This window comes from Rhinatrema bivittatum, chromosome 4 (genome assembly GCF_901001135.1).
Source record: "Rhinatrema bivittatum chromosome 4, aRhiBiv1.1, whole genome shotgun sequence".
Classification (NCBI taxonomy): domain Eukaryota; kingdom Metazoa; phylum Chordata; class Amphibia; order Gymnophiona; family Rhinatrematidae; genus Rhinatrema; species Rhinatrema bivittatum.
Window position 1 is genome coordinate 282,677,667 of NC_042618.1, and position 22,159 is coordinate 282,699,825.

Genomic DNA, 22,159 nt, shown 5'->3' on the forward strand with positions numbered 1-22,159 from the left:
AATCTCCGAACAACAGAACTCGCTGGATAACTTGACTACTACCTTTAACCAGATGCACGCACAGATGAATACACCGACCACCGCAGGTAAAGAAGTTACACCACCAGAAGTGACAGTCAAGACTACTGTACCTCTATCTGGAAAGTGTTCTAAACATCAAAATCACAGAACATATAGAAAGACATGGTTTAATGGAACAAAGTCAGCATGGCTTTACCCAGGGCAAGTCTTGCCTCACAAATCTGCTTCACTTTTTTGAAGGAGGTAATAAACATGTGGATAAAGGTGAACCGGTAGATATAGTATACTTGGATTTTCAGAAGGTGTTTGACAAAGTTCCTCATGAGAGGCTTCTAGGAAAAGTAAAAAGTCATGGGATAGGTGGCGATGTCCTTTCGTGGATTGCAAACTGGCTAAAAGACAGGAAACAGAGAGTAGGATTAAATGGGCAATTTTCTCAGTGGAAGGGAGTGAACAGTGGAGTGCCTCAGGGATCTGTATTGGGACCCTTACTTTTCAATATATTTATAAATGATCTGGAAAGAAATATGACGAGTGAGATAATCAAATTTGCAGATGACACAAAATTGTTCAGAGTAGTTAAATCACAAGCAGATTGTGATAAATTGCAGGAAGACCTTGTGAGATTGGAAAATTGGGCATCCAAATGGCAGATGAAATTTAATGTGGATAAGTGCAAGGTGATGCATATAGGGAAAAATAACCCATGCTATAATTATACAATGTTGGCTTCCATATTAGGTGCTACAACCCAAGAAAGAGATCTAGGTGTCATAGTGGATAACACATTGAAATCGTCGGTACAGTGTGCTGCGGCAGTCAAAAAAGCAAACAGAATGTTGGGAATTATTAGAAAGGGAATGGTGAATAAAACGGAAAATGTCATAATGCCTCTGTATCGCTCCATGGTGAGACCGCACCTTGAATACTGTGTACAATTCTGGTCGCCGCATCTCAAAAAAGATATAATTGCGATGGCGAAGGTACAGAGAAGGGGAATGGAACAACTCCCCTATGAGGAAAGACTAAAGAGGTTAGGACTTTTCAGCTTGGAGAAGAGACGACTGAGGGGGGATATGATAGAGGTGTTTAAAATCATGAGAGGTCTAGAACGGGTAGATGTGAATCGGTTATTTACTCTTTTGGATAGTAGAAAGACTAGGGGGCACTCCATGAAGTTAGCATGGGGCACATTTAAAACTAATCGGAGAAAGTTCTTTTTACTCAACGCACAATTAAACTCTGGAATTTGTTGCCAGAGGATGTGGTTAGTGCAGTTAGTATAGCTGTGTTTAAAAAAGGATTGGATAAGTTCTTGGAGGAGAAGTCCATTACCTGCTATTAAGTTCACTTAGGGGCGGATTTTCAGAGCCCTGCTCGCGTAAATCCGCCCAAAACCGGGCGGATTTACGCGAGCAGGGCCCTGCGCGCCGGGAAGCCTATTTTACATAGGCCTCCCGGCGCGCGCAGAGCCCCGGGACTCGCGTAAGTCCCGGGGTTCTCGGAGGGGGGGCGTGTCGGGGGCGTGTCGGGGGGCGGGCCCGGTCGTCGCGGCGTTCCGGGGCGTGTCGGCAGCGTTTTGGGGGCGGGTACGGGGCGTGGCTACGGCCCGGGGGCGTGGCCGCGCCCTCCGTACCCGCCCCCAGGTCGCGGCCCGGCGCGCAGCAGGCCCGCTGGCGCGCGGGGATTTACGTCTCCCTCCGGGAGGCGTAAATCCCCCAACAAAGGTAAGGGGGGGGTGTAGACAGGGCCGGGTGGGTGGGTTAGGTAGGGGAAGGGAGGGTAAGGTGAGGGGAGGGCAAAGGAAAGTTCCCTCCGAGGCCGCTCCGATTTCGGAGCGGCCTTGGAGGGAACGGGGGAGGCAGCGCGGCTCGGCGCGCGCAGGCTATACAAAATCGATAGCCTTGCGCGCGCCGATCCAGGATTTTAGCCGATACGCGCGACTACGCGCGTATCTACTAAAATCCAGCGTACTTTTGTTTGCGCCTGGAGCGCAAACAAAAGTAGGCTGTTCGCGCTTGTCTGAAAATCTACCCCTTAGAGAATAGCCACTGCCATTAGTAATGGTAACATGGAATAGATTTAGTTTTTGGGTACTTGCCAGGTTCTTATGGCCTAGATTGGCCACTGTTGGAAACAGGATGCTGGGCTTGATGGACCTTTGGTCTGACCCAGGATGGCATTTTCTTATGTTCTTATGTTCTTAACACGCTTTTCAGATGAAGTTTGGAAATGTAGAGGATTCACCAATCAATGTTGCATGCACTTTTCTCTGCAACCTAATCATTTTCCTACAGCTTACGCCAAGACCACTTATATCCTGTCTTATCTGGATGGAAGAGCATTGGCTTGGGCCTCTCCGCTGTGGGAGCGCAATGACCCTATCCTGAATGATCTTGCCGGGTTCCTTGAACTGTTCAGATCAGTATTCGATGACCCTGCCCTGTACACGACAACAGGATCTAACGTTGGTTCATCTCAAACAAGGTAATAAACCTGTACTAGACCTCGCCATTGAATTCAAGATGTTGGCATCAGAATTACATTGGGACCCTAGATGCCTGAAGACACTCTTCTTTGAAGGCCTGAACTCCTAGCTAAAAGATGAGCTGGTGGCTTGAGAGATGCCTAGGACCTTAGCTGAACTAATGAAGTTGGTAACAAGGATTGATCACCAACTTTGTGACAAGGTTCAAGAGGTCAAGAGTCCCAGAAGACCACTTTAGGGAGAGACTCGAGTCAAGCCTGTACCCAGGCCTATACCCTCTGGTCCTGTTGCTGGCGAAGAAGAACCAATGCAATTAGGCCGCCGTCATTTGACTTCTAAAGAGAGAAGAACACAAAAGAGGTTGGGACTATACATGATTTGTGGTCAAGCTGGTCATGCTGTACAAACATGCCCTATATGTCCGGGAAACTGGCAGACCTAAGTCCTGTGGGAGGACTTGTTATGGTTTAGTGATGTTTGGGTGGATTTCTTGGGTACTGTGGCAGATGACCATGCCCACAGGGGGGGGGGGGGGGGGATGGCGAGGTAGTCTGAATGTAGCAGTCTCGGGACCCTCGGCAGAGGGTACCCTTCTCACCCCGTTGGTATAGGAGAATTCCAGTGTAGGTTTCCTAGCAAGGCAATGCTGTGGAGGAGACAGACTGAGAGATAGATTACTCACTAGATGGTAGCTGTAGGTATGTGATTCCACCAGGCTGAAGTAGATGGTACTGGCACTGAGGCAGGGAGAGCAGGCCCTCGAGGAGCGAGTACCTGATCCCTGTAAGGCACCTGAAATAAAGCAGAGGGCCCCCAAGGAGTGGGTACCCAGGTTAGTCAATACCCCGAAGGGCAGAGAGAGAGCTTCTAGCGGCAGCACGGAAGCAGCAAAGTAGCTTAGACCGGACATATCCAAGTCTTTGCTAACTCAGTGAGCTAGCAATCGAGTACAGGCTATATACCCGGATGGCGTGATGTCACTTGAGGGGGACGCCCCTGAGGTTCATATCAATGCTGGAATAAAGATGTGGGTGGCGTGCGCGCACCCTAGTATGCCCTTGGGAGGAGTATGGCGGGAGGTAGCACCATAGCCATTCCAGGGACGCCGGAGAGGGTGGCTTGCAGACGCGGCATAGCCATTTTCCCAAGGTAAGCAGGAGGAGCCATGAAAAAGGTGAGGCATATGGGGCGAAGCCATCTAGGACCTACAGATGCAACAGTACCCCCCTTCAAAGGGCGCCCTCCAGGCTTCCTACCTTGTCTTGGTTTCTGAGGATGCATTCTGTGGAATTGTTGAAGCATCTCTTTATCCATGATATTCTCCAAAGGTTCCCAAGAGTTTTCTTCATGTGCATAACCCTCCCATGACAGGAGGTATTCACATACTCTGCCTCTTTTTCTTACATCAAGGATTGCATCTACCTTGTATTCGATGGTTTTCTTCTGCATCTATTGGTGTAGGTTCAGGTATCTTGGTTGAGAACTCACTAAGGATCAATGGCTTCAATAGTGAGATGTGGAACGCATTATGAATCTTCAATGCTGGTGGTAGCTTCAGACTATAATTGAGATTGCCTAATCGTCGAAGAATGGGAAAGGGTCCAACGAAGCTTGGAGCAAAGCGAGCTGAAGGTAGCTTAAGTCTTAAGTGCTTTGTGGATAGCCAGGCTTTGTCACCAGGCTGGAAATCTGGAGCCTTGCAGTGATGAGCATCATATCCTTTCTTTGCTCGTTGTCCTGCTTTAAGAAGCATCTCTTTGGTCTGAGTCCATAGTTGTTGAATATCTTTGGCAGTAGTTTGAGCTGCCGGGGACGACACTGACAGTGGAAGTGGAAGTGGTGGAAATGGTAGTCGTCCGTAGACCACTTCGAATGGTGTTGATCCAGTAGATGTTGCTGGATTCAAATTCAGCCCAGGGCAACAGTTCAGCCCAATCATTCTGGCGAGTGCCCACGTAGGCAAGAATGAACTGCTTGAGTGTCCTATTCATTCTCTCTGTTTGCCCATTAGACTGTGGATGTTATGCTGAGGTGAAGTCAAGAGAGATATAAAACTTCTTGCACAATTGTTGCGACCATCGCTGCTCGACATCTACACTACGCCCACCTTCTCTTTGGCGACTCCCTCTTTGCCTGTTGGAAGTTTGGCTTCCATCATGCCACGCACCTCCGGCATCCCCGGACCAGCTAGATGCCACACTCCACAATGTTTCCCAGCAGCCTAAGAGCGCGTGTGGCGCGGCCCTGACTCAAGTACCAGCAGTGGCGCAAAACTCAGGGGCGTCCCTCTGAGGTGACGTCATCTCCACCGGATATTTAAGGTCTCTGAATTCGCTAACTAAATGAGTTAGCAAGGAGTTGGATTCCAACAGATAGGAGGGGAAAGGATTTCTTACGCTCCTAGCTACTCTACCTCATCGGACTTACCAGGGGTACCCACTCCTAGGGGGCCTCATTTCTCTTTGCTTTTCAGATCGCAGTCTGTACCCGGTACTCGCTCCTCGAAGGCCCCATACCCAGACTTGCTACTGAATACCACTTCTGCCAGGAAGTCATCGCTGCCTACTACACCAGTGAGTTACCATCTCTCTCTCAGAGCGTTCCCTGGAACCAGGTACTCACTCCTCGAGGGCCTATTTCGTTACAGCTCCTGGGCTGCTTCTAAGAGACTATTGTGTGAGTGTTACCATCAAGATTCTGTTCCTGAACTCTGCATACCCTGCCTACTCACTATATTGATTTTCTCTACAGCTCAGTCATCCAGGATCGCTGTTCCAGTATCTGAGGGACTACAGCCCAGCCGGGCATTCCAGCTCACTACTGCCACCTCTGGTGGTTCCATATACTGTCTAATAAAAGAACTAGTGTGTGTCTGTCTCCATACTCTAAGCCTGACCGGTGGTCGCTCTCGGGATCTTCCCCCGGGGGTGTGGTCATCTGCTACCAGCCCAAGGATCCACCCACAACTACCTCAAACACCAACAGATTGCTAACTCCATGGATCCGGCACAACTTAATACCTTGCAGGCATACCGAGCCTGCCGCAGCACATTGTGGAGCAGCAAGACGCCTTGGAGAAACTTACTTCAGCGTTTCATCAGCTACATACGCAGAAGGTTCAAGGCACAGCTTCCAAACAAGAAGGTCAGTTACAGGAGGTAACTTTAAAAACTGCTGTACCACTGGCGGCTCCAATCCGCTTTTCCGGTGAAATTCAGAAGGCCCAGGGCTTCTTAAACCAGTGCTGCATGCATTTGCCTTACAGCCATCTTATTCCCTACGGCTCTTTCCAAGACCACCTACAGAGTAGTTAAATCAGAAGCAGAGTGTGATACATTGCAGGAGGACCTTGCAAGACTTGAAGATTGGGCATCCAAATGGCAGATGAAATTTAATGTGGACAAGTGCAAGGTGTTGCATATAGGGAAAAATAACCGTTGCTGTAGTTATACGATGTTAGGTTCCATATTAGGAGCTACCACCCAGGAAAAAGATCTAGGCATCATAGTGGATAATACTTTAAAATCGTCAGCTCAGTGTGCTGCAGCAGTCAAAAAAGCAAATAGAATGTTAGGAATTATTAGGAAGGGAATGGTTAATAGAACGGAAAATGTCATAATGCCTCTATATCGCTCCATGGTGAGATCACACCTTGAATACTGTGTACAATTCTGGTCGCCGCATCTCAAAAAAGATATAGTTGCAATGGAGATGGTACAGAGAAGGGCTACCAAAATGATAAGGGAAATGGAACAGCTCCCCTATGAGGAAAGACTAAAGAGGTTAGGACTTTTCAGCTTGAAGAAGAGACGGCTGAGGGGGGATATCATAGAGGTGTTTAAAATCATGAGAGGTCTAGAATGGGTAGATGTGAATCGGTTATTTACTTTTTCAGATAATAGAAAACTAGGGGGCACTCCATGAAGTTAGCATATGGCACGATTAAAACTAATTGGAGAAAGCTCTTTTTCACCCAACACACAATTAAACTCTGGAATTTGTTGCTAGAGGATGTGGTTAGTGCAGTTAGTATAGCTGTGTTTATAAAAGGATTGGATAAGTTCTTGGATGAGAAGTCCATTACCTGCTATTATTTAAGTTGACTTAGAAAATAGCCACTGCTATTACTAGCAACAGTAACATGGAATAGACTTAGTTGTTAGGTACTTGCCAGGTTCTTATGGTCTGGATTGGCCACTGTTGGAAACAGGATGCTGGGCTTGATGGACCCTTGGTCTAACCCAGTATGGCATGTTCTTATGTTCTAATAATTTTTTATCTGCAAATTTGATTACCTCACTCGTCGTATTCCTTTCCAGATCATTTATAAATATATTGAAAACTATGGGTCCCAATACAGATCCCTGAGGCACTCTACTGCCCATTTCCTTCCACTGAGAAAATTGTCCATTTAATCCTTTTCTCTGTTTCCTGTCTTTTATCCAGTTTGTAATCCACGAAAGGACATAGCCACCTATCCCATGACTTTTTACTTTTCCTAGAAGCTTCTAATGAGAAACTTTGTCAAACATATTCTGAAAATCCAAATACCAATTCACCTTTATCTACATGTTTATTAACTCCTTCAAAAACGTGAAGCAGATTTGTGAGGCAAGACTTGCCTTGGGAAAAGCCATGCTGACTTTGTTCCATTAAACCATGTCTTTCTATATGCTCTGTAATTTTGATATGTAGAACACTTTCCACTATTTTTCCTGGTACTGAAGTCAGGCTAACTGGTCTTTAATTTCCCAGATCACCCCTGGAGCTCTTTTTAAATATTGGGGTTACATTAGCCACCCTCCAGTCATCAGGTACAATGGATGATTTTAATGATTGGTTACAAATTTTTACTAATAGATCTGAAATTTCATTTTTTAATTCTTTCAGAATCCTGGGGTGTATACCATCCAGTCTAGGTGATTTACTACTCTTCAGTTTGTCAATCAGGCCTACCACAACTTCTAGGTTTATCGTGATTTGGTTCAGTTCACCTGAATCATTACCCATGAAAACCTTCTCCAGAATGGGTATCTCCCCAACATCCTCTTCAGTAAACACCAAAGCAAAGAAATCATGTAATCTTTCCGCAATGGCCTTATCTTCTCTAAGTGCCGCTTTAACCCCTCGATCATCTAACGGTCCACCTGACTCCCTCACAGGTTTTCTGCTTTGGATATATTTAAAAAGTTTTTACTGTGAGTTTTTGCCTCTATGGCCAACTTCTTTTCAAATTCTCTCTTAGTCTTTCTTATCAATGTCTTACATTTAACTTGCCAACGCTTATGTATTATCCTATTTTCTTCTGTTGGATCCTTCTTCCAATTTTTGACTGAAGATCATTTGGCTAAAATAGCTTCTTTCACCTCCCCTTTTAACCACGTCGGTAATCGTTTTGCCTTCCTTCCACCTTTCTTAATGTGTGGAATATATCTGGACTGTGCTTCTAGGATGGTATTTTTTAAGAATGTCCACACATGTTGCACACTTTTTACTTGTGTATCTGTTCCTTTCAGTTTTTTTTCTATTTTTCTCATGTTATCAAAGTTTCCCTTTTGAAAGTTTAGCACGAGAGCCGTGGATTTGCTTACTGTCCTCCTTCCAGTCATTAATTCAAATTTGATCATATTATGATTACTATTGCCAAGCGGCCTCACCACCGTTACCTTTCTCACCAAATCCTGTGCTCCACTGAGAATTAGATCTAAAATTGCTCCCTCTCTCGTCAGTTCCTGAACCAATTGCTCCATAAAACTGTCATTTATTCCATTCAGGAACTTAATCTCTCTAGCATGCCCCGATGATACGTTTACCTAGTCAATATTGGGGTAATAGGATCTCCCATTAATACTGCACTACCAATTTGGTTAGCTTTCCTAATTTCTCTTAGCATTTCACTGTCCATCTCACCATCTTGGCCAGGTGGTCGGTAGTATACTCCTATCACTGTAGGCTTCCCCAACACACAAGGGATTTCTACCGATAAAGATTTGATTGTGCATTTAGTCTCATGCAGAATGTTTATCCTGTTGGACTCTATGCCATCCCGTACATAAAGCGCCTCACCACCTTTCGGGTGCTCCTCTCTGTCATTGCCATATAATTTGTACCCCGGTATAGCACTGTCCCATTGGTTATCCTCCTTCCACCATGTCTCTGAGATGCCAGTTAAGTCTATATCATCATTCACTGCTATAAATTCTAGACTTACTTCTTAGACTTCTGACATTTAGCATACAAACATTTCAAAGCTTGTTTTTTGTTTGTATTTTCATTCTACTTATTAATTGATAGGGATAAGTTAGAATGTTTTAGCTCAGGTGAGTTTTGAGTTAGACACGTGGACTACTTTTCTTATTATTGGAACCTCATTGTTGGGATACCCTAATTCTAATGCATCATTAGTATCCTTTGAAGATACCTCCCTCCGAACTATGCGCTGCTGAGCGACTGTCGGCTTTCCCCTTTATTCTAGTTTAAAAGCTGCTCTATTTCCTTTTTAAAGGTTAGTGCAGCAGTCAGGGTCCACCCTGGTTAAGTTAGAGCCCTTCCCTTTGTAAGAGACTCCCCCCTTCCCCAAAAGTTTCCCCAGTTCCTTATAAAACTGAATCCCTCTTCCTTGCACCTTCGTCTCATCCACACATTGAGACTCTGGAGCTCTGCCTCCCTCTGGGGACCTGCACGTGGAACAGGGAACATTTCAGAGAATGCTACCCTGGAGGTTCTGGATTTAAGCTTTCTACCCAAGAGCCTAAATTTGGCTTCCAGAACTTCCTTCCCACATTTTCCTGTGTCTTTGGTGCCCACATGTACCTTGACAGCTGGCTCCTCCTCAGCACTGTCTAAAATCCTATCTAGGTGACGTGTGAGGTTTGCCACCTTTGCACTAGGTAGGCATGTTACCAGGCGATCCTCACACCCACCAGCCACCTGGCTGTCTACATTCCTAATAATCAAATCGTCATCTATGATGGCCGACCTAACCCTTCCCTCCTGGGTAGATGCTCTTGGAGACACTTCCTTGGTGCGAAAGGACAATGCACCACCTGAAGAGCAGGTCCTTGCTACAGGATCCTTTCCTGCTGCACCAGGTTGATGCTCTCTGATCATGAGACCACCTTCCTCCAAGGCAGTACCAGGGCTGCCAGTCTGAAATTGGGACTTGGCTACTATGTCACTGAAGGTCTCATCTATATACCTCTCTGTCTGCCTCAGCTCCTCCAGGCCTGCCACTCTAGCCTCCAGAGATCGGACTCATTCTCTGAGAGACAGGAGCTCTTTACATCACACGCACATATACAATTTCTCACCGGCGGGTAAAGAATCGTACATGTGACACTCAATTCAAAAGACTTGGAAGCCCCTCTCTTGCTGCTGGACTGCTGCCTTCATCTCAAATTTGTTCAATTCCTAGTTAAGTTTTAGGTTGCTATGGGAGTATGAATGTGTCTAATTAGCATCCTTGAAATGTATTAGTGAATTCACTATATGTCTGGTAGTGGCCTACAAGGGAATGATGCAACTCTCAATAAGGTGTGGGGAATTCGTGAAGTTAAAAGGCTGAGTTTGTTTTTTGTTTTTTTTAGTGTGAAAGTGGTACCTGCCTATAAATTAAAGGATGAGCTAGGGGTGAGGGGGAGGGGTGGGAAAGCCAATGGTCTAACTTCTGTTTATTCACTGCCTTACTGACTATTAAAAGCACAAACACACAAAGTAATATTCCCCAATAGTTAACTTCGCCGCAATACTTAAAAAAAAAAATAATCCCCAAGCAAAACTTTCTGTTTCCTATCAGCCACCAGCAAGGTGATCCTCTCCTCTCAGTGCTCTCACTGGATTGTGGGTTATTGAGCTCTTCCCTTGCAATATATATTGTGCTTCTAAGGTAAATTAGTACAAAACAATCCCTTTGGAGGTTTATACTACAGTTAGTTGTGCTGAGTGACTCAGTGCTGTTGTGATTAACAAATGATGGTACCTAATCAAATCAATCACACAACCTTAACACTTCAGTTACTCAGCCAGAGTGACTCACTGCTCTCTTGATTAACAAATGTTATTACCTAATCAAAACAAATCACACTACCTTTTCAACTTTTTTACTTAGGTATACACTGCTCCTAGTTTATTTCTAGCTTCTGGCTACCTTTTATTTTTAATATACAAACATTCTAACTGCTGCTTATTAGCAGCCTTACTGACTGACTTTTTAAAAATATGAACAGTCTAATGTTTGTTTATTTGCTGCCTTACTATTAAAAGCACAAACACACAAACATACTAAATAATATTCCCCAATAGTTAACTTTGCCATAATATTAAAAAAAAAAATTCCAAACAAAACTTACTGATTCCTTTCAGCTGCTAGCAAGGTGATCCTCTATTCTCAGTGCTACCATTAGATTGTGGATTACATTCAGGTACTGGAGGTATTTCCCTATCCCCATAGGAGGGAGCTTGTAATCTAATTTTGTACTGAGACAATGGAGGATAAAGTGATTTGCCAAAGGAGCAACAGTGGAATTTGAACCCTGGTTTCACACTGGCATAATGAATAGACTGATTTGCTGGTTTCGAAAATAAAAGGTCTATTGTTTAGATAAGCCAGTGTATTGAATTTCATGATTTATACTTTGTACCTGGTTTATAAAAAGGGTTTTTTATTTCTATAGGTGCAAGATAGGAAATATATGGATATTATCTTCTGCTTAGCATTTTCCAAACAATATGGCTGAATGGTTGTGTTATGGTTTGTGTGTTTTGTGGACCCTTGGCCCAAGGTGAGAGTTGTTACCACCTGTGGGGAGGAGCCCCACAGGTCCACACATTCGGGAGGTGAGGTCAGGTGCAGCAGGAGCACTAGAAGAGAGTCTGTGGGGAGGTCCTGAGGAGTGGGGTGAGAGACACAGCACTGAGGAACCCCATCGTCTACAGGTTGGGCTGGAGAGCAGTACCTGGGCAGAGACCTCAGAGAAAGTGGTGCTAGGCAGGCCCGAGGAGCGGGAAACATGAGGCAGGAAGTGCAGGAGATATACTGCTGGGACAACCATGAAGGGGCGGAGCTGCGGAGCGAGGAAGGTACTGATGCTATGATGTAGGCTACCCCAAGGAGCGGGTAAGCCTGAGTCGGGTCTCCAGGTGATGATGTAAGCAACCCCGAGAAGCAGAGAAGGTGTAAGTACAGTTACTGATTCAAATGAAGGCACAGCCCCGAGGAGAGGGGAAGCACAGGCAATCACCAGTGTGGAACGTAGGCACTGCCCCGAGGAGCGGGGAAGCATGGACAGTCTCTGGTGTAACACATAGGCACTACCCCAGAATGGGGAAGCACAGGCAGTCACCTGTGTGGAACATAGGCACTGCCCTGAGGAGTAGGGCAGCACAGACAATCTCTGGTGTAGCACGTAGGCTCTACCCCGAAGTGCAGGGAAGCACGGAGATGAGTCTCCCAAGTGATGAGAAGTTCCCTGAGGCACGGGGAGGCCAGTACGTAGGACTCCTGGAAGGTGCAGGGCTAACCCGAGGAGCGGGAGAAGCCAGGAGACCAGGTCTCCAGAGAGAGCACAAGCAGGCCCCCGAGGAGCGGGTACCTGCACCAGGGTCCAAACTCCAAGAAAGGTCTGAGACAGCCGCCACAGGTCCGAGGAGACAGGAGTAAGCAGAGTTGTGATGGAACTCATTGCCAACTCAGCTAGCAAGGTGGTGCTTAAGAAATGATGTCATCAGTCGGGGACGCCCCTGAGGTTCCCGCCTTAGCATCTTCAAAAGAGAGCCCGGTGGCACACGTGCACACCTAGGAGGGCCCAGAGTCAGCGTGGGTGGCGGCGGTGTCCTGGCCACCACAAGGAACCTTGAGGTACGTGGCAGTAGAGGCTAGCCTCCGCCATGAGCAGGCCCGGAAAGGGCCTGCTCATGGCAGTTGCAGCCATCTGCAACCGATGGTCATAACAAGTTGGGTTTTGCTATTATATTTGCAACATCTGTTTTAAATATTTCCATTTTGCATAACATTTTTAAAAACTAATGAAATACATCTAAGTAGATATCTCTATTTTTTGTGCTTGATATTCTCTTCAATGTTCAGCTGGTTCAAGGTCATCTGCCTCCATTGATGATTCCAGTATACCCTCCAGACCAACGGTCTCTGGCGGCAGCAGCAACCCATCAAGGTTTCCTCCTGCCACATGGCTTCAGATACAAGGCAAGATGTAGTAAGTAATATGCATTTTCCAGCTGAAAATAAATTGATAGTGGGAATCAAAAGTCAAATTTTGCACTAACAATGTGAAAGGATCATCAAAATTGATCATGAGGAGTTGAATAAGAATTCTGAAATAGAAATTATATTTTCTCAGGGTAAGAACATAAGAAAATGCCATACTGGGTCAGACCAAGGGTCCATCAAGCCCAGCATCCTGTTTCCAACAGTGGCCAATCCAGGCCATAAGAACCTGGCAAGTACCCCAAAACTAAGTCTATTCCATGTTACCATTGCTAATGGCAGTGGCTATTCTCTAACGGGCGGATTTTAAATGCCCTGCTCGCGTAAATCTGTCCGGATTTACGCGAGCAGGGCCCTCACGCGCCGGCGCGCCTATTTTGCATAGGCCACCGGCGCGCACAGAGCCCCGGGACGCGCGTAAGTCCCGGGGCTTTTTTAAGGGAGCGTGTCGGGGGCGTGTCGGGGGTGTCGCCAAATGACGCGGCGTTTTGGGGGCGTGACGCGGTGTTTGGGGGGCGGGCCCGGGGGCGTGGTTTCGGCCCAGGGGCATTCCGGGGGCATGACCGCGCCCTCCGGAACAGCCCCTGGTTCGGGTCTTGGCGCGCCAGCAGCCCGCAGGCGTAAATCCATGGATAAAGGTAGGGGGGGTTTAGATAGGGCCGGGGGGGGGGGGGTGGGTTAGGTAGGGGAAGGGAGGGGAAGGTGAGGGGAGGGTGAAAGAAAGTTCCCTCCGAGGCCGCTCCGATTTCGGAGCGGCCTCGGAGGGAATGGAGGCAGGCTGCGCGGCTCGGAGCGCACAGGCTGCCTAAAATCGGCAGCCTTGCGCGCGCCAATCCCGGATTTTATAAAATCCAGCGTACTTTTGTTTGCGCCTGGTGCGCGAACAAAAGTACGCGATCGCGCTATTTTTTAAAATCTACCCCTAAGTGAACTTAATAGCAGGTAATGGACTTCTCCTCCAAGAACTTGTCCAATCCTTTTTTAAACACAGCTGTTTATTGGGTGAACTCATACAATATAAAATATTGAAGAATGGACAATACTTTATTTAGTCAGAGGCCAGGGATTTCTTCCATATTAGGAGCTACCACCCAGGAAAAGGATCTAGGCATCATAGTGGATAATACTTTAAAATTGTCGGCTCAGTGTGCTGCAGCAGTCAACAAAGTAAATAGAATGTTAGGAATTATTAGGGAGGGAATGGTTAATAGAAGGGAAAATGTCATAATACCTCTGTATCGCTCCATGGTGAGACCGCACCTTGAATACTGTGTACAATTCTGGTCGCCGCATCTCAAAAAAGATATAGTTGCGATGGAGAAGGTACAGAGAAGGGCAACCAAAATGATAAAGGGGATGGAACAGCTCCCCTATGAGGAAAGGCTGAAGAGATTAGGGCTGTTCAGCTTGGAGAAGAGATGGCTGAGGGGGGATATGATAGAGGTCTTTAAGATCATGAGAGGTCTTGAACGAGTAGATGCGACACTTTCGAATAATAGAAGGACTAGGGGACATTCCATGAAGTTAGCAAGTAGCACATTTAAGACTAATCGGAGAAAATTCTTTTTCACTCAACGCACAATAAAGCTCTGGAATTTGTTGCCAGAGGATGTGGTTAGTGCAGTTAGTGTAGCTGGGTTCAAAAAAGGTTTGGATAAGTTCTTGGAGGAGAAGTCCATTAATGGCTATTAATCAATTATACTTAGGGAATAGCCACTGCTATTAATTTCATCAGTAGCATGGGTTCTTCTTAGTGTTTGGTAATTGCCAGGTTCTTGTGGCCTGGTTTTGGCCTCTGTTGGAAACAGGATGCTGGGCTTGATGGACCCTTGGTCTGACCCAGCATGGCAATTTCTTATGTTCTTATGTTTTTATGTGTTTGTGGGAAGAATGCTTAGTAAACAAGAACCAACGAGAGAATTTTTCTCTTGGTGATGTCATCAGTGATGTCATCAGTGTCATCCATTATTTTCCCCATAGTTTACTAAAACAGCATTGTTCTGTCTGTTAACCCAGTAGATCCCGACTTTTAAAAAGTTTTCCTCTAAATAGGACACTGGAACATAATGAGTTAAGTACTTTTTAATCACTCTGCTTCTTTTGAGCTGTAAATATGTATAGGCATGTCATATAGTGAAATAAGATACACCCATCCATTTTATAGGTTCTGCCTTTTATCAGAGTATGTATGCCGTTTATCAGAGTATGTATGGTCCAATCCACAAGTATTTTGTGTCCCTCTAGGGGTCTCTTATCTGATTTTTTAGATAATCTGTAGAAAGAAGTTCAGCCAATAGAATCTCTACTTAGGACTGGAGTTCCTGTAACACCACAGATGATTCCAAATGCCCAATTATCTCTTAGGCTGGCCTTTTCATAAACCACAAGAGAAAGATTCAGAACAATATTCAAGAAAATCCTTTCTGAAGGGTTTATTTCTAGCTTCATGCATCTGTTGACCTTAAGTAAATTGATTTTCCAACCCAGCATTCTGACATGGTCACATTTTAATGATGGAATCTCTTTCTGTAACTTTTGTCTACTTTTCAAGCTACCAGTCAGCTCAAAAAGTAGGGACTCAGCAGCTGGCTGTAATTGCCCTAGATGTGTTTATGCATCTATAAATAACTGATTCTGTTGTCCAAGACATAAGAGCCTTAAGGTGGAAATGTTTGATGCCATACTTGCTGTAGCTCAAGCAATGTCAATTGTCAGCAGATGTATCTGTGGATGGAGCTTATAAGAACATAATTACACAAGGACTTGCCATACTGGGTCAGACTGATGGTCTATAAAGCCCAGTATCTTGTTTACAACAGTGGCCAGTCCAGGTCACAAGAACCTGGAAACAGTAACTAGATCCCATGCTGCTATCGTGCAGTAATAAGTAGTGGTTCCTTTTTAAATCTAACTAACAGCAGTTTATTGATTTCTCTTCCAGGAATTTGTACAAACCTTTTTTTAAACCTAGCTACTTTTTTTAAACCATATCTTCTAATAATGAATTTTAGATCTTAATTGTGCATTGAGTGAAAAATAATTTTCTCCGATTTGTTTTGAATGTGCTACAAACTAACTTCGTAGTGTCCACTAGTCTTTGTATTTTTGAAAGAGTAAATAATTGATTTACATTTACCCATTCTATTCCAATCATGATTTTATAGGCCGCTGTCATATTTTCCCCTCAGCTATCTCTTCTCCAAGATGAATCCATTACTATCCCTGCCAAACTTTCATACTGTTCTTCAATCTCTGATATTTGCCAGCACAGACTACTGCAATGCTTTGCTACTAGGCCTACCCAACACTACAATAAGACCACTGCAGATTTTACAAAATGCTGCAACTAGAATTCTCACTGGAAAAAGCAAAAGAGATCACATATCCGATACACTTGCCGCTCTACATTGGCTACCAATAGAACAAAGAATACAATTCAAAGCACTGTGCTTAATACACAAACTCATCCACGACAAAAAAGCAGAATGGCTGAACACAGCACTTAAAGTACACGTCCCACACAGAAATCTAAGATCAGCAAACAGAGCACTTCTACCCATTCCATCTGTAAAAACAGCAAGACTCAGCCAGGTGAGGGAACGCGCATTATCTCTAGCCGGACCCACATTATGGAGCTCCATGCCCCTTGACGTCAGACTCCAGAGCAATCATAAATTTTTCAAAACGCAACTCAAAACCTGGCTTTTCAAACAAGCCTTCAAAGAAGGAGAACGATGCAGGCAATTAAATTAAATAAATGAATTAAGGATAAGCAGCATAAAGCACCCAATGCCTATATTCCAGCTCCTAATGGAATTAGTTCAACCTATTTTTAACTATAGTCAACCATCAGGATGAATTTCTATTAAACACTCAACCACAAGTAATGTCTTTTGATATAAACTCTTGTTTGTACCGAATTCTAATGGCACCACCCATGTAATTTATGAGCTATATTTTCCTTTGATATAGGTGCTATATTGTAAACCTTTATGATGGTGAATAACGTAATGACGGTATATAAAAACTTTTAAATAAATAAATAAATAAAATGAACAGATCCAACTGCTTTACCTTTTCCTCATAGGGGATCCATTCAATCTCCTTTATTATTTTGGTTGTCCTTCTCTGTACCTTTTCCTTTGAGATGTGGCAACCAGAACCACACACAGTTCTCCAAGGGTGGGCTCTCCATGAAGCGATACAGAGGCATTATGACATTCACTGTTTTATTCTTGTTTCCTTCCTAATAATTCCTAACATTTTGTTTGTTTTTTTGACTGCAGCACATACAGAACTGAGGATTTCAAAGAATTGTTCTCTGTGATACCAAGGTCCTTTTCCTGGGTGGTAACTCCTAATATGGAACTTAACATCATGTAACCTCAGTGTGTGTTATTTTTCCCCATGTGCATTAGGGATGTGAATCGTTTTTTGACGATTTAAAATATCGTCCGATATATTTTAAATCGTCAAAAATCGTTAGGGCCACGATACAATACCAATTCCCCCGATTTATCGTCAAAAAATCGTAAATCGGGGGAAGGGGGAGGGCAGGAAAACCGGCACACTAAAACCCCCTAAAACCCACCCCCGACCCTTTAAATTAAATCCCCCACCCTCCCGAACCCCCCCCAAATGCATTAAATTACCTGGGAGTCCTCCGTAGCGGCGGTCCGTGGCTAAATCGGGGGAAGGGGGAGAGCACGAAAACCGGCACACTAGATCGTGAGGTTTTCAGCCGGCGCCATTTTTCAAAATGGCCACCGCAAAATGGCGGCGGCCATAGACGAAAACGATTCGACGCAAGAGGTCGTTCCGGACCCCCGCTGGACTTTCAGCAAGTCTTGTGGGGGTCAGGAGGCCCCCCCAAGCTGGCCAAAAGTTCCTGGGGGTCCAGCGGGGGTCAAGGAGCGATTTGCTGCCGCGAATCATTTTCCGTACGGAAAATGGCGCCGGCCATACGCGTATGAGTGAGGGGATATGCCATACGCGTATGGCCGGCGCCATTTTCCGTACGGAAAACGATTCGCGGCAGGAAATCGCTCCTTGACCCCCGCTGGACCCCCAGGAACTTTTGGCCAGCTTGGGGGGGCCTCCTGACCCCCACAAGACTTGCCGAAAGTCCAGCGGGGGTCCGGAACGACCTCTTGCGTCGAATCGTTTTCGTCTATGGCCGCCGCCATTTTGCGGCGGCCATTTTGAAAAATGGCGCCGGCTGAAGACCTCACGATCTAGTGTGCCGGTTTTCGTGCTCTCCCCCTTCCCCCGATTTAGCCACGGACCGCCGCTACGGAGGACTCCCAGGTAATTTAATGCATTTGGGGGGGGGTTCGGGAGGGTGAGGGATTTAATTTAAAGGGTCGGGGGTGGGTTTTAGGGGGTTTTAGTGTGCCGCTGGACCACCAGGTAATTTAAGGCATTTGGGGGGGGGGTTCGGGAGGGGGGGGATTTAATTTAAAGGGTCGGGGTGGGTTTTAGGGGGTTTTAGTGTGCCTGCTCACGATTTTAATGATTATGACTATACTTTACACACACAAACGGCAGCAATACGATTCCCTCCCCCTCCCAGCCGAAATCGATCGTTAAGACGATCGAGGACACGATTCACATCTCTAATGTGCATCACTTTGCACTTGTTCACTTTACATTCCATCTGCCATTTAAATGCCCGGTTTTCCAGTCTCACAAGCTCCTCCTCCAATTTTTAACAATCTGCATTATGATTTATCAAATTGAAATAATTTTGTATTGTCTGCACTCATTGTTCTGTTTTTCAAGTCATTTATAAATATACAAGCCATTAAGCCCGTTAAAATGGGCTACATAAAATTTTTTTTTCAGTCCATTTTCGAACACAGCACCCTTCTACACTTTTCTCCCTCACTCCCCCTTCCCCTCATTCACTCACCCCCTTCCCTCCACTCAGTCTAACTCACCCTCTGTCTCCCATTGCCTCCTTCCCCTCCTTCCCCTCCTTCCCTCAGTCACTCCCCACCCTCTCTCAAGCCCATCCCCTCTCCCTCAGCCCTCCTCCACTCCCTTTTTCTCTGCTCCACAACTTCTTACCCTTCCACTTACTCACATCCCTCTGTCTCTCACCTCCCCCTCATTCTCCGTCTCCCCTCACTCTTTCCCACCTCTCCCACCCCCTACCTCCCTCCCACGCACTCACCCACTCCTCCCTCCCACATACTCTCTCCCTCCCACACACTCTCTCCTCCCTCTCTCCCTCCCTCTCACTCTCTCCTCCCTTCCTCAGTCCCTCCCTCTCACTCTCTCCTCCCTCCCTCCCACTCACCTCCCTCCCTCTCACTCTCTCCTCCCTCCCTCCCTCCCTCCCTCTCACTCTCTCCTCCCTCCCTCTCACTCTCTCCTCCCTCACTACTGGCTGCTGCTGCTGCCGCTCAATGCCACCGCTCCTCGTCACTGCTGCTGCTCGACGCCGATGCCGCCACTGCTCCTCGCTGCCGCTCGATGCCGCCATCGCCGCTCGACGCTGCCATATTGATATATTCATCTGATACTCGCTGAGACCGACGTGCTTGCCCGCACATGCGCAGTAGAGCTGCTCTCTACCACGCAATTGTGGCACGTCGGTTAAGCTTCATTTATTAGGTTGATTAAAAAGCACCAGTCCCAGTATAGATTCCTGGGGCACTCCATTGAGAAAACTGACCATTTAGTCCTAATCTCTGCTACCTATTTTATAACCAGTTTGCAACCCACAATAGGACATTGCCTCTTATCCCCTGATTTTTTAATTTTCTTAGGAGTCTCTTATTGTTACGGCTATGGCTGCTGTGCAACCGCCTCAACACCAGGGGTCCCTCTAGAGCTGGATCTCCTGACAGGCCCAGTCCATCTCCCTTCTCCTCTCTATGTTCTGGGCTGTCCCTTATAACCCTGCCTGACAGTTCCCTCAGGGCTTCGGCATCGAGCTCGCCTGGGCTCCCTGCTCTAGCCTTCCTTGCTTGCTGTGCAATTGGTCCCTGGACCTTCCCTTGCCTTGCGCGGCCTTCGGGCCTTATTCCTTGCCTTGCCTTGCGCGGCCTTCGGGCCTTATTCCTTGCCTTGCCTTGCCTTGCGCGGCCTTCGGGCCTTATTCCTTGCCTTGCCTTGCCTTGCGCGGCCTTCGGGCCTTATTCCTTGCCTTGCCTTGTGCGGCCTTCGGGCCTTATTCCTTGCCTTGCCTTGCGCGGCCTTCGGGCCTTATTCCTTGCCTTGCACGGCCTTCGGGCCTTATTCCTTGCCTTGCCTTGCCTTGCCTTGCGCGGCCTTCGGGCCTTATTCCTTGCCTTGCGCGGCCTTCGGGCCTTATTCCTTGCCTTGCCTTGCGCGGCCTTCGGGCCTTATTCCTTGCCTTGCCTTGCGTGGCCTATGGGCCTTCTGACCTGCCTTGCCCTGCGTACTGTGTGTGGCCTACGGGCCTTCTGTGTGTGTGTGGCCTACGGGCCTTCTGACCTGCCTTGCCCTGCTTACTGTGTGTGGCCTACGGGCCTTCTGTGTGTGTGTGTGTGGCCTACGGGCCTTCTGACCTGCCTTGCCCTGCTTACTGTGTGTGGCCTACGGGCCTTCTGTGTGTGTGTGGCCTACGGGCCTTCTGACCTGCCTTGCCCTGCTTACTGTGTGTGGCCTACGGGCCTTCTGTGTGTGTGTGTGGCCTACGGGCCTTCTGACCTGCCTTGCCCTGCTTACTGTGTGTGGCCTACGGGCCTTCTGACCTGCCTTGCCCTGCTTGCTGTGTGTGTGGCCTACGGGCCTTCTGTGTGTGTGTGGCCTACGGGCCTTCTGACCTGCCTTGCTCTGCCACCTGCCCTGACCCAGCCTGGACACAGACACTGCTACTTGCCGCCTGCCCTGACCCAGACATTGCTACTTGCCGCCTGCCCTGACCCAGCCTGGACCCAGACACTGCTACTTGCCGCCTGCCCTGACCCAGCCTGAACCCAGACACTGCTACTTGCCGCCTGCCCTGACCCAGCCTGGAACCAGACACTGTTTCTAGCTTCCTGTCTCTCTCCACCTGGAGCCACCCTGCTGGGTGGTGTTCACGACTCCTGACCGGAGCCCAAGCGTAACAGTATGCCGAAGCCACCAAATTTCCAGGGGAAGAGATAGGTCTGTGTGCCAAACCAGTGAGTCAACTTTTTCACTATTACAAGATGCCTCCTTCTTCAAAGTTTTATACCTGCAATTCCTGTCAGACCTTGAATTACCCAAGCTATCAGAACTGCCTAGCCTGTCAACTTGCTGGTCAGGAACACTGGACATGCAGTAACTGCAATAAGAGAAATGTCTCTGTCTACCAAGAGTGTTTAAACTGTTCTACTCCAAAGCCAGGATGGTGGAAATGTTCATGTATTCCCAGCCTATTACCACCAGGCAAACCGTGCCCCTGTTGTTCAGCTACAGGACCAGCTGCTTCATTAGGGAGAACAGTCAGCTCTACTACCGTGCGTTCAGCTTCTGGCCCAGTTAACAACATTATTTCATGTAACAGTTTATGGATTAAGCATTCTAGCACTTCATCTCTGGACACTTTGGAAAAAACTTGCTCTGAAAATCTCAGAACTCACGGGGTTAAGAAGCCTTCGATAACTTCCACGCTAGAGCACCAGAAACAGAAGCAGAGGGAAGTAATTAACTCTAGCAGGGCTCTGCTTCCCACAGCTGCCAAGTGGACACTAACGAGCACCTTCCCTAGACGTCCTAGAACTGCCTGTGCCTTCTCTAAACTGTTCCTCCAGAAACAAAATCAGGAGCGTCAGACTTTGGCTCGAGATATCAAGCCCACGGCAGTACAATCTGTGTCTTCCATGCACACTACTTCTAACCTTGCTACTCTGCCATCTGAACCTGCTGCACAACCCCAAGAAGAGTCTGGGTCTGCTGTTTCGCCCCAAGAGGGGTCCGAGTCTCCTGCACTATCCCGAGAAGAGCCTGAGTCTGCTGAACTGGTCCTGCTGTCATCCCCGGAGGGGCACGAACCGGTCCTGCTGCCGCCCCTGGAGGGGCTCGAATCGGTCCTGCTGCCACCCCTGGAGGGGTCCGAACCGGTCCTACTGACAGACTTTCTGACTCAGCCATCTGAGCCTGCTGATCCGGTCCTGCTGCCACCCCTGGAGGGGCTTGAACCGGTCCTGCTGCCGCCCCTGGAGGGGCTCAAACCGTTCCTACTGCCGCCCCTGGAGGGGCTCGAACCGGTCCTGCTGCCGCCCCTGGAGGGGTCCGAACCATTCCTACTGACAGACTTTCTGACTCAGCCATCTGAGCCTGCTGATCCGGTCCTGCTGCCGCCCTGGAGGGGCTCGAACCGGTCCTGCTGCCACCCCTGGAGGGGTCCGAACTGGTCCTACGGACAGACTTTCTAACTCAGCCATCTGAGCCTGCCGAACCGGCCCTGCTGCCGTCCTCGGAGAGGTCCG

General features: G+C 47.3%; 1 protein-coding gene across 1 annotated transcript in view; it reads left to right on the forward strand.

The window, feature by feature from the left end:
• SOX5 (SRY-box transcription factor 5) overlaps nt 1–22,159 on the forward strand; it is a 1,631,810-nt gene that overhangs the window by 657,801 nt on the left and 951,850 nt on the right. Inside the window, 1 exon segment of the mRNA XM_029600160.1 lies at nt 12,594–12,720. Within this exon segment, the coding sequence (XP_029456020.1) occupies nt 12,594–12,720 (127 nt within the window).